Source organism: Stylophora pistillata, chromosome 4, assembly GCF_964205215.1.
Source record: "Stylophora pistillata chromosome 4, jaStyPist1.2, whole genome shotgun sequence".
In the NCBI taxonomy this organism is placed as follows: Eukaryota; Metazoa; Cnidaria; class Anthozoa; order Scleractinia; family Pocilloporidae; genus Stylophora; species Stylophora pistillata.
This window is the reverse complement of record NC_142522.1, coordinates 40,197,980-40,210,285: the sequence shown is the minus strand read 5'-3', so window position 1 is coordinate 40,210,285 and position 12,306 is coordinate 40,197,980. Positions and strand designations below refer to the sequence as shown.

Sequence of the window (12,306 nt, the reverse complement as noted above, 5' to 3'; positions counted from 1 at the left end):
AGATCGCTGTCTCAGGAATTCTTCAACCAATCAAAAGCCATGTTTCATCCGCGGCATTTACAAAATGACGGCGAGCGCGGTAAAGGACAATTTGTGAAAGGTAGCTTACTCCCGCAGAAATTCTTGAATTATCTTCACTGTCATTTCAAGAAGCCGAGGAAGTAATGCAATCTTTGGAAGGCCAACAAAAAATGTAAGCTCTGATAATCTGTTAGTGACTAACTTTTCCCAAGGCTTATGAAAATTGCCGTGCCGGGCTACACAAAAGTTATCGCATCGATCACATGATTCGTATATCTCGTCGTAAAAGAATACTCAATCGTAAAATACGACAAAAATCTGAGCCGTTTTCTTATAATGCATTCCCTTGTAGATACAGTAACCCAAACCAAAAAGCAGCCACTCCAGTTTACTCTCTGAATACCGTAAACGGCGATGATGAATGTAATTTGGAAACAAAAAACAACGGTGGTACTCCAAAGCAGCGAACGAACACAACTCCAGGAGCTTTCAGGAAACAGCCCTTTAGGTATATTACATGATTATTTACAGATTGATGATATTCATGAAAGGCAAGCCTGAAACGGGGTGAGGGTGAAATTAAACAGATATTCCTAGTTAATGTAAATCTGTTTATAGGTTTACGAACCTTTCATTTTCTCTTTATTTATTTATTTATTTATAATAACTTCATTTGCCTAAATAATAAGATAATAATAATAATAATAATAATAATAATAATACAGACAGATAACAATAGAAATAACATCGAGATGCAAAAAGGCAAAAAGGGTCAAGCCAGAGAGGAACTAAATTCTTATTGACGGCAGCCCCCAGAATAAAAGCAATATGCAATAAAAATAAAACTAAAATGTAAAGGTAAAAATTATTGAAAAAACAAGTTAATTGATAAATGGATATTGGTGCAATATTATTGATATTATTTAAAAATGTGTTCTTTCAGTTTTTTTTTAAACTTACTAGCAGAGCTAGTAGACCATTGTCTAAAGCGCTAGCGAAACAAGAGACCCCGTAACTACAAGACATTAGGGAAGGCTATTGTAGTGTCCAGGCCTCCAAGTTCACGCCCAATGCCCCAGGAGACATTTACTCGACTATTTATTATGCACGGTAAAGTGAGAAAGGAGGTGATACAATCTAGGATAACGAACAACTAAAGGAGCTGTAAGCGAACTGTAAGCGAACTGTATAAGCGAACTCCAGAACGTTACAGCTATGTTCTGTTGTAGTCCAATGAAGTCTTGTACTGGTTCAGCCTCTGCTGTCTTTTTTGCAGAAGCAGCTCCAAGTTAAGACAACCATTTAAGTCACCTGTAAGTACGATACTTTTTTTTTTTACCACCTTTGATTAAAATCAAAATGAACAACTCTTTATTGTACATACCATACCTTTATGCCAAGGTCAATGTGACATTAAAGGAAAATATGTATCAAATTTTGTAGAGAACTACCTTACCTTTTAGATTTATCTAAGGAGTAGCAGGGCTTCACACTAACTTTTCAACTTACTAGCCAAGTGGCTAGTGACATCTTAGAAGTTACGGCAATTTCAGTTTGTTTACTAGCCAAACTGGCTAGTGGAAATCAAAGACCACTAGCCAAAGCTGAATTTCTACTGGTCTGTGGCTAGTTGGCCACTGTTAGTGTCCAGCCCTGGAGTAGAGCTGATGGGGGACAAACAAAGATCAATGAGAGTTGCACAAACTTTATAAGAGCCAGGACCTAGTATATTGTTAACATATCTATCTGAAATAAATCTTTTAGATTCAGACGAGACAGCAGACTACATCTCTTGAAGATGAAGCATCTCTGGTCAAAGAGATTGAAACTTTAAAAGCCAAGTTAGAGATTCTGGACAACGAGATCAAAGACCTCAGTGAAGTGTAAGTGTTCCTGAGTTTGTGGTGGGATGAAAGAACAATGAATGTTGTGCAAAGTACTTTCAAATGTGAGCCTAACCTCTAGTTCTTCTTGAGCCATGCATAAATCAAATTGCACTTTATTATACCACGTGAAAATCAGCATATTCAACCTGTTTGTCTGTGTGGAAACTGCTTTAGCACCATAATTCTGTCATCGACCCTTTTACCCCAAAGAGCGATAAGCATGCTTTGCTCCCCCACCCCACCCCCATTCAATATCTCCCAATAGCATCACCCCTAAATCAAACATAAAGGTTAGAGTAACAAAAGAAATGATCCCCAACTAAAGAAGCTCTTTATCGTTAAAAAAAAAATTCTCCTTGTGTATAACTTAAGAAATGTATAGAGAACAGTATGGAGAATATGCATACTGATGTTAAAGTGTAAAGGGTTAGTCTGAACTTTTGCTTAAGGTGATTGCCTATTGAAACTACTCATTCATATCATATCAGGTACAGTGAAAAGGAGCTCCAGCAGCAAATACAGATGCTTCATGAGTACAATGAAATCAAAGATGTGGGGCAACTTCTCCTTGGAAAATTAGGTATTAAGAATTGCTTTGAATTTCTTTATGTGCTGGGTAGTATGCACATGTGCTTTATAAGTGCTTTAATTAGCACTATTCCTCAGTTACAAATTGTGTGATGGATTAAATTATCTCAAGTCTGCAAAGTCCTTTCTCTGTAAGTTAACACTTAAACAAGATTTTATACTGATTTGTGCTTCCTGATTCTGGCAGTTACATGTTTGACCAATTCAGACAACCATATCAATAATGATTGAAGGAAGTCAATACCAGTGATTCTGTGTTCTCATTTATTCAAGCTGAAATAGATGGAACAACAACAAGAGCCATGTATCAGGAGTTTGGATTGGATACTGACGACTAAACTAAAATCAGGTAGCTTAATTAAACACATCACATATAGTATACATATAGCTCTAAAGTTACACACTGTCTACAGCCTCTCTACTTTACTCATGAGAAACTCATGCCACCTCTTATATCTCCATTTATTGTTCCCCTTCCACTTTTCACAGTTTCCTTATTCATGCTTTGTCAAAAAAGCTTTTGAATGGACTACAAAGCTTTTTGGGGGTAAGGAGAGACAAGTAAAGGCAAATAGATAACACATGACACACAATTTCCACATAGTTATTCAAATACAATTGAAAAGCCTAGATCCATTGTTAAATGTGCTTAAAAAGATCAACATTTGAATTTTCTTTTGATCTCTTTAGAAGAGAATATAATTATATTGGGCCTAACAATTATGAGGAATAAAATTGAATCTACACTTGGTTCTAGTAACCATCCACCATTCAATTGCACCAACATACTCTCCCAACAAGTGATCACATAACTAATAGGTTTACAGAAGGCAGAAGGTTCAAGGCAGAAGGTCTACTGCAGACTAACTTTGTGAACTGATTTTGTTTTCCAAACAAAAACCTTACAGCTGTTTTTTTACTGAGCATTTCAATAACAAACCTAACTCTGAAGTTCATGGGGTAAGCCTGCTGTTTCATTTGATGCTGCTTTCAATTATCATCATGATGGAAATCTGAGAGCTTAAAAAAATATATGGATTTAATTCCACCAATCCCAAGTCAGGACATGACATTCTTAACCCTCTGAATGGTTGCACATGCTTCCAAGGAGGCCTGCATGGAAAGTGCGCACAAACAATTTTTATTCATGAGTTGCGATGCATCAAAAAAAAAAATTAACAAGCTCCACCACTTTCCATGGTATGATGTTTTCATTTCCAACATACTGAGATTTTTTTCTTAATGAGTGACACATTTGGAAGCAAACAACTGTAGAAATACATCGTTCGTCCAATCAGAGATACAAATGACAGTACTTCACAGTGTAAATCTCAATTTGTATGAAATAAAGAAATTTTCAATGGTTAACCTTCAACTTCATAGTTTGAATGCTATTAAAAAGCACAGCAATTGATCTAGAAATATTTGTTTACAGCAAAATAGGCTTGTGCAGTCCCCATTCTGGATGGATAGTAAAGTGCCGTCCATAGGCCTTGTGTGGCTGTGTGAACATGGAACTTTTGTTAATGGCAGCATCACTGGGTACTTTGTAAACAGGAAGATGGTGCCATGTCTGGAACTGCTGCCTGACATGAACTGGGAGCCGCTGTCGAACTTTCTGGTAATATGACTGTTTGGTAATGTCTGGAACTCGCTTAGGATTGTTCAGCAGCTTACCACGAGATGCAATGGTGCCTTCTCTATGAAACAACAGTAAGGTGGCAGTGAATCTCTAAATTATTTGCTATCAATAGAAAATTAATTTTGTTAGGATTATTAATTGACTTTGAATCCTGATTGTTATTTAGAGTACATAGCGATGTTTATTTAATAATACTGTTCATTACGGTCCACTTAAAATTTATTTGCATGCAGTCTTTTACCTAGCCAGTGCCTCAAGAGCTTCCTCAACTCTTCCACTGTCACAGATCTCACAGTTTCCCTTTGTGTGATCAGGATTGATCTTAGGGCCCAGTGAGTCCATCTTGTCTGCCTTAACTCCAGACAAAGTACTGAAAAATTTCAAGGCCAGTTCGCGCTCTGTCAACCAAATGAAAAACCCACTGAATCTTTCTGTATAAAAGTAATTATTTCCATGCTCTGTATGTTTTATTATTATAGCGTGAAATTAGTATAACTGGAACAAAAACTATTGACAGAAAAATTTTGTGCCCTTTTTTGGGCACAAAATGTTCACTCACTTTTTAGAGTAAAAAGAAATATATAGTAAAGCCTTGGTGTAATATTAAGAAAAAGTACAAGTTACAATGCATTTCAAAATACATGTACATCATGTATTGACCAATGCATAAGACAACAGGTGATAAATTAACTTCCATAGAGTATTTGTAGTTAAAGTCACAGTAGAAAAAGAAGTCTGAGAAATCCTAAGATTTCGATGCCTCAGCAACTTTTGTCCCAAATTCTATTATAACATAATTGCATGCATTTCATAATTCAAATAAACCTTTGTCAGTGGCTTTTTTCAACCAGTCATCTACTGCCTCCAATGACTGAGGATGAATTGTCTTCTTGATTGACTGCAAAGAAAGCAATATGGTTAAAAAGATAAATAAACAATACACTGATAAGGAGTGAGAAAATGTCAGCAATCTATAATTAATTGAGCTGGTGAACCTAATTTATAATAAAACCACATCTGCACAATGTTTGTGTTCCTTCACAAAATTTCTTCAATTAATACTATATCTTATTAACCAAGCGCGAGGGCCATACTGGGAGAATATCGGCCCGAGGTCTTGACAGTATGGACCGGGCGCAGTAAGGTCCGTACAAAAAAGACCGAGGGCCGATATTCTTCCAGTGTGGTCCCGAGCAAGCTTGGTTAATGAGAGATTTATTATACGACTGAAGTTCAAAGGGACACAAGTGCGGTATCATTTGGGACCATTCGGGACAGTGCCCGGTCCAATACTTAGAGAATATTGGACTGGAAATAGAGCATTTTGATTGGTTGATTTTGGTTATTGGCCCTCTGACTGCCCGAGTCATGTAAAAAAATTTTTTTACAACATTAGATTGGCTTAAAAAAAATAAACCATGGTTTGTCTTCACCCTCCATTCTGTCAATAAACTAAGAGTACTGTTTGTTGCCCTTTGGATAGCCAAATTGGCCTCACCCTGGTTGTTGGAAGGGTAATAATAAATCTCTGTCTGCTAGTTAACGCAACTGACGTTTTGGTAACACTTATCCCCTGGATAACGATAGTGTTATCCGCTCTTAAACAATGCACCCAGGGCTCTACTTTACCTTTTCAAAGGCCATCTTCTTTGCATTTTCCAGTTCTTGTGGAAGATTCTTGTCTGGAAAAATGATTGTGTAACCAGTATTTAACTTCCTAATAGATACCTATGTCCCAAACTACACTGTGAGTTCAAATAAGTGAAAACCAAAATAGTGTAAATGGTGACAAACTTGGTACAGAAATGCCTTGACATATACATGTTGTGCACTTACCTTGGCTAACAGACTCTTTGGAAGATTTCCCCACCACTGGCAATGAAGCCTGTATTTACAAAGAAAGAAGTCTTGTACCAAGGCTGTTCAAAGAACTTATTAGTGAAGTTTGGGGAAAAAGAGATCTTGCATGATACTATTGAGCTTTGCTACATATCAACCTCTATACCCCCAAATGTGTTAATTACCAGTAATTTGTGCCTGATGAGAAAGAAGTAAGGAACTGGTATTCAAATTGTGGACACAGTATATTGCTAACTGTATTTTATTTTCAAGTTGGGTGCTTGAATCCTTATAGAGTTTTTGACATTAATAAGATTTGAGTCTTGGAGCAAAGTGGCCCATAACAGTGGGTGTTTATCCCAGATTTCTGTTGCACACAAATTTGTGGTGTCTCTCTCTACCCCTCTTGAATGGTTACCTTGTCCATCACAGGCACCCAATTTCTGCTGAACATTCCATTTCAGGCTTCCTGGACAATTCAATTGTAAAGTATATAACTCATTTATTTACCTGGACTGTCAAAATAAAGTGTCTCGCTCAATTTCACAGCATCATGCAAGATGGGGTGGCAGTAACCTTAGCTTGTTTTTCAGTAATTCTTATTTATCCACTCCAGATAGTTTATTTAGTTACTTTACAATTATTATTAGTTTGAAGTTTGAAGTTTGAAGTTCATCTATTTGTTTAAGCAGGTTCATTAATTGGCAGCTGTAATAGCTGATGTGGACCTGCTGTCCTAACTCACCCATCCCACCCCAGGGGAGGACATCCATCACACAGTAATCTCGTGTGTGGGAAATTAACGTCTCCTACTCCAACCCTGCAGGAGACGGGACCTCCATTTATTCGTCCCTATCCGAGAAGACTAGAATATCTAACCATTTCTTGATGTTATAGAAAGGTAGCAAATTCTTCTCAATTATTTTAAGACCTTGAGTGGTGGTCCGGCCGGGGCTCGAACCCTCGACCTCCCGCACTACAGTCCAGCGCTCTATCCATTGAACTAACCGGGAGTTAGTTAGTTAGTTACTTTACAATTTTTGTATTATCTGTTATGACTGCTGTAACCTTACCTCTCCGCCCACCTCACCTAGCTTTTGCTATTTGCGAGTGGAGATGGCAAAATGATGTCCATAAAATAAAGAGTTCACTGGCAGTTAGCATGCTGGACTAATACTCAATCATAGGATCTGCGATTTTAGCTCTGGTGGTGTCATGTACAGTATTTCTCTTGATAACAATTAAAAGTTATCTAAAACTGCAAATTAAAATCTCTGAAGCTTCATAGTGCCTTTGTTTACCTTATTTGACGATAATTTGTTACAGTTGAACCCCGATACCTTGAACCCTTGGTTACTCCAATTCCCTGCTACCTCAAAGCAAAAGTGATTTGCCTCATTTACTGTAGCTTTAACCCCTATAACTAACTTGAAGTGATTTTTACTTACCTTCAGATACTTTTCTTTGTAATTTCACCCTCTCTAACTCAAAGTCAATTTTCACTTTTGTGGACTAATGAGCCATAACATTTTGCACTGGAAGATTACATTTAATCTCATTTATATATTACGACAAATTGACTTTTGTCAATATCACTCATTTGTATGTCCATAAACAAACAGTTTTGACAGTTCTGTCTGGCGAAAAAAAATAATGGCTTGTAATCTGGAATCAATCTGTTGTTTTTTGGTTGTTGTTGTTTTTATGCTCTTTTTGCAATAAAGCATGTAAAAGCATAACATCTCTTTTACCAAGTGTTTCTAGTCTTTTTGTTCAAAACCCCTACAACTCAAAACCCCAATAACTTGAAGTTCAACTTCCCTCGGCAATTTGAGTTACAGGGGTTCAACTGTATTATTTTTTGGTGACATGTTACTGAGTATCACTTACTGGAGCTGCTGCTGATGTGGGTTGCCTTTGCAAGGGACTTCTTCTCAAGTGGTTAGCTTCAGACTGCAGTCTGGGCACTATGTATTGCATAAAAAATATTTTAAAAAATAGCTTGTCTTCCTGCAGCAGCACTATTTTGTATCTATTTCTATCTTTATTGTACATGTTCAATTACAAATGCATAAACAGGTTATAAATACAATGTTGCCATACAAGATTTCTGAATTGCACTCTCCAATTTACAATTTTAAAGATAAGTAAAGCATATTATGTAACATAGAAAAGACATGAAGCTTTGTTCATCTGTCAATGTTGTTAATATATATAAAAAGATCAGCTATATTGTAAACAAAAACTTCTGAAAAGTATTTCAAGTAAATTGCACTAAAGGAAGTTCAAATTTGCTTTTAGAAGAGTATTAACCAAAGAAATGTACGAACTGCTTGACATGTACATCTTGTGATTTTTGGTCACTTGTGAAGTTGTGAAATGTTGTCAAATTACACTTGGTTACAGCTTGTAAAATAACAGGCAATTTCAAAACACCGCTTGTATCCATAACTTATGATATGAAGTCAAATCCATTCTGCTTCCTTAAATAGACTTTAGTTATTTAACAGTACTTTTAAGTTGTACTCACAATCATTGTTTCCCCTGGAGGGTGGTTGAAGTTGTTTACTGCCCTGGGACTGTCCACTCAGTACAGATGTTCTGGACCCTAACTTGTGTCTCTGTGCAACAAACCCACCTTTTTTCAGTAGAAAAGCAATTCAAAACCATTACTTTTCTTGAATATTTTACTTACCAACCAAAGAGCAAGGGCTGTGCAAGGGAATATTGGCCAAAGTTCTTGGTAGTATGGACCTGGGCCAATATTTCCCTGAACAGCTTGAGCAAGGGAGTTTAGTATTAATTAACTTAATATATGGCACTCCAACCAAACTTGTACAATTTGAATGTCTGCTTTTGTAACCAAAACTACTCACCTTGTGACCATTTTAGTGAAATGGTTCACATAGCACAATACACACTAAGTAAGAACCAATCAGAACACTTGAATTTATCTCTGGACTACCTTGCAATATAATAATATTAAATATAATGGCTGCAAAATATGAAGCAGCTAAAAGAACAACTCATCTCAGTGTCATTTTGTCAAGTAAAAATTCACTTTCTCAGCCATAAGCATCATTTCTCAGAGGAACATTTGAAAGCAAAAATATCATGCCCAAACACTCCTTCCCCCACACTCCCCACAAAAGAAAAAATGCTGGTTTTGTTTTTTCTTTTTAAATCAATACAATTGATCTTACCTGCTGATGGAGGGGGCTGCTCAAGTTTATGCTGCTGAATCAGTCGTGATGGAACATGCCATGCCATAAAACTCTAAAAAAAAGGAATGGTCATGCAGAGATGGCAAAATATGAGGAAGCTAAAATTATACCAAGTCAAGTGCATACCCGTAATCAAATTTAATAGAATATCCTTTAACCAGTTCACTGACTATACAATCTTAATGGTGATTACTCCACTGACCAATTTTAAATTTTGGGAGGGGTAAGGGATGGCTGCAAACAGCCCAATCCAGACCTGCAACTGCATTCTCGGCTAGTGAAATTGTAGGTGCACCTGTAGATGTAATATATTGGCCTTGCCAGCTACCAGTGAGCTAACCCATGTTGTATTTAAAAGAAAAACCCTCAGCAGATTTCTTACCATAAACTTAAAAATTTTACCCGACAGTGTGTACCCAGTTTGGACAAAGAATAAAGATCATTAAGGACTAGCCTCTTTGGGCAAAGATTTTTCAGAATTTTTTTTGAAGGTTTTTTTCGGTAAATTACCTTTTGTCGTGAAACAAGTACGTATAATTAACAAGATTAGCACATTGTGAAATTCCTTAAAATTTTAACGAGTATAAAGATTTCACAAAGTTGTACAAAATTTAGAACTCAGATTAGTAGCACGTAGCCACCAATTAATTTAGACTGCATGAAAAGAGAAATCGAAAATCAAAAACTGAGAAACTCCTTTGATCAGCTATCGAACAAGGCAGTCGTAATTTGACGCCTCTCTAAGTTGACCTTCACTTAGTGACCCGTGAATTTTTACTGTAAACAAATGTAGATGAGCTACATCTTCGCCGGAAAACTAGATTATTGTGCGGTGTGGGGCAGAAAGCGGAACATATACCAGGTTTTTCTTTAATGACATGTAAATTCCCAGCGACTTAACAACCTACCGGTGCAGAAGAGTTACTCGCAGCTGAGGCACTTCTTTGACCTCCATGATTCACTTGAGGAGCTTTGTCAGTGAGGTCCGTCGAATGATACGGAGTTCCTGGTGGGAACACTCGCGACGATTCTTGTTTGTACTTGATTTTGATCGAGCGTAAAAACCCAGCTGGCAGGCTGTCTGTTTTAGAGTCGCCTATTAAATCTATCAGATCCATACCACAAACTATTCGAGTTTAGTTTACAACTCTGTCCACTAATCAGAGTCCATCTTGTCGTTCATTGAGAGCCTTGACAACGAGCCTCGCTTTCGTTTCTCAATACGTAACTTGGACTGGACTTTTGTAATTAAAGGACAATAGAAAAGCTCAGATATTATCTTTGCAACGTTTACGACAGCAATTTATTCTACTATTCCTATTATCGTTATGATAATTTTACTACTATCATTAATCCATAGATAAAGACAATAATAAAGGACGGATTCTAGAATTGAGTGCGAAAGCGTAATGTTGAGGTAGATGTGGAGAAACTGGTCCTCTTTTCGAGGACAGTGTGTATTGAGAAATGTTGCGTTATTTTTGTTATTTAATAGAGGGTTATGTTTATTTGGTGAAAATTTATAATGGAATAAACTGAGTGGAGTGCAATTTGTATACTAGGTTATCACATGATTTCGAGTGCAATGTGGTATGAATCAGCTGGAGTAAATTTTCTCTGAAAAATCTACGAGAGCTGCTATATCCCAAATTGTGCGAGATAAATCATTTGATTACTTTTTAACAACATACATGAAAATATTTCAGGTTTTTTCCTCTTGGTTGGTCGTGTTTATTTCGTGTCATGGTTCACTGCTTCGATTATCTTTGCCTTGTTGGCGGCGTGTTGGGCTTTTCCCTCAACAACTTTCTTCGAGATTTTAATCTCTCTCTGTCGCGAATAATCAAGTGTTTGTACTATTTCTCTATTTGGTATCGGTTAAAAGCAGTCACAATTATACGTTAGCTACCAGCAGGGGCCCGTTTCTCGAAAGTCGCGGTATCTTAACGGGCCCGAAGCCATGTTTTAAAAGCAAAATTTAAAGGATAGGAAAGCAGGTTCTAGCACCCAAACCAGTCCTTTTTCTTTCTTTAGCTGATAGTTTTATTGTATCATTTTCAAAACTTTCGAAATCCCCATCTAGAATGAAGACAGAACAGCTTTACGGGCCCGGTAAAATAACGGACCCGAAGCCATGTTTTAAAATCAAAATTTTAAAGGATAAGAAAGCAAGTTCGGGCACCCAAACCAGTCCTTTTTGTTTCTTTAGCTAATAGTTTTGTTTTATCATTTTCAAAACGTTTTAAATCCACATCTTGAATGAAAACAGAACAGCTTTATGGGCCCGTTAAGTTACCGGGACTTTCGAGAAACGGGCCCCAGGCCTGTAATCTTCAACGTCTTTCTTGCCTCAGCCCCCCCCCCTCCCCCCCTCACAACGACGCCGCACCCCTGTTTCTTTCGGAACTCGCCCCCTTTATTTCTTTCGAACTGCTGCATATTTTTATTTTTATTTGCTCATTTATTTATTTATTTAATTGTTGCGTGTGTCTGTCTGTGTGTGTGTGTGTGTGTGTGTGTGTGTGTGTGTGTGTGTGTGTGTGTGTGTATGTGTGTGTGTGTGTGTGTGTGTGTGTGTATGTGTGAGAGCCTACGATCTGTTTAGGTAGCCCGCCTAGAATAGCTTTGCTAACTGCGGGCTACAAAGGCATTTATTTCTTTAATTTTAAAAAAATAAAGTAAATCATCATTGCATAAAACTCCTCAATAGTTTTTTAAGGTTCGTACTTTTCAATGCTTACGTTACCGCCGTTTTTGGAAGCCCAAGACTTCCAGACTTCGCCCAATTTTTTGTGCTTTGTTGAATGTTTTGTTTTGTTTTATTTCTTTCTTTTTTTTTATTTTATTTGCATACTCTTTATAACTCTGAATCAAAATGTCCAACTTTCTACTGACCTTTCCACCATTTAATTTTGTTGTGCTTTTGCGACTTTCCTGTCAGTCACTTTAATTTCAACTTTCTGCCCTGTTGGGGATTAATAGACGAGTTCTCAGCCAATGACCATGCAGAAATTTTCGCATTCTTATTATTAGGTCTGAAATCGTACGCGTTATTTCGAAATCGAATGAGTCCCATTTGAAATCCCAAATTGATTTCAGACCAAAA

General features: G+C 37.1%; 2 protein-coding genes across 4 annotated transcripts; one reads left to right on the top strand and one right to left on the bottom strand.

Moving 5' to 3' along the window:
• Positions 1–45: 45 nt before the first annotated feature.
• Positions 46–5,164, top strand: LOC111330046 (DNA repair protein SWI5 homolog). 2 transcript variants are annotated; one of them, XM_088757766.1, is made up of 7 exons: positions 46–193; positions 374–529; positions 1,298–1,334; positions 1,786–1,904; positions 2,396–2,487; positions 2,769–2,844; positions 3,931–5,164. In XM_088757766.1, the coding sequence occupies exons 1-6, from the start codon at positions 165–167 to the stop codon at positions 2,831–2,833; spliced, it is 498 nt and encodes a 165-aa protein (XP_088613892.1). In that variant the 5' UTR covers positions 46–164; the 3' UTR covers positions 2,834–2,844; positions 3,931–5,164. The 2 variants fall into 2 exon arrangements, with proteins under 2 accessions (XP_088613892.1, XP_088613891.1); XM_088757765.1 differs by having other exon boundaries at positions 47–193; positions 2,769–5,164.
• Positions 2,737–10,406, bottom strand: LOC111330050 (uncharacterized). Of its 2 annotated transcripts, XM_088757763.1 has the most exons (10): positions 10,109–10,406; positions 9,180–9,252; positions 8,507–8,614; positions 7,867–7,943; positions 7,050–7,076; positions 5,974–6,022; positions 5,767–5,819; positions 4,963–5,035; positions 4,379–4,535; positions 2,737–4,195 (listed from the first exon to the last, which is right to left on the bottom strand). In XM_088757763.1, the coding sequence occupies exons 1-10, from the start codon at positions 10,316–10,318 to the stop codon at positions 3,925–3,927; spliced, it is 1,098 nt and encodes a 365-aa protein (XP_088613889.1). In that variant the 5' UTR covers positions 10,319–10,406; the 3' UTR covers positions 2,737–3,924. The 2 variants fall into 2 exon arrangements, with proteins under 2 accessions (XP_088613889.1, XP_088613890.1); XM_088757764.1 differs by lacking the exon at positions 7,050–7,076 and having other exon boundaries at positions 10,109–10,405.
• Positions 10,407–12,306: the final 1,900 nt, after the last annotated feature.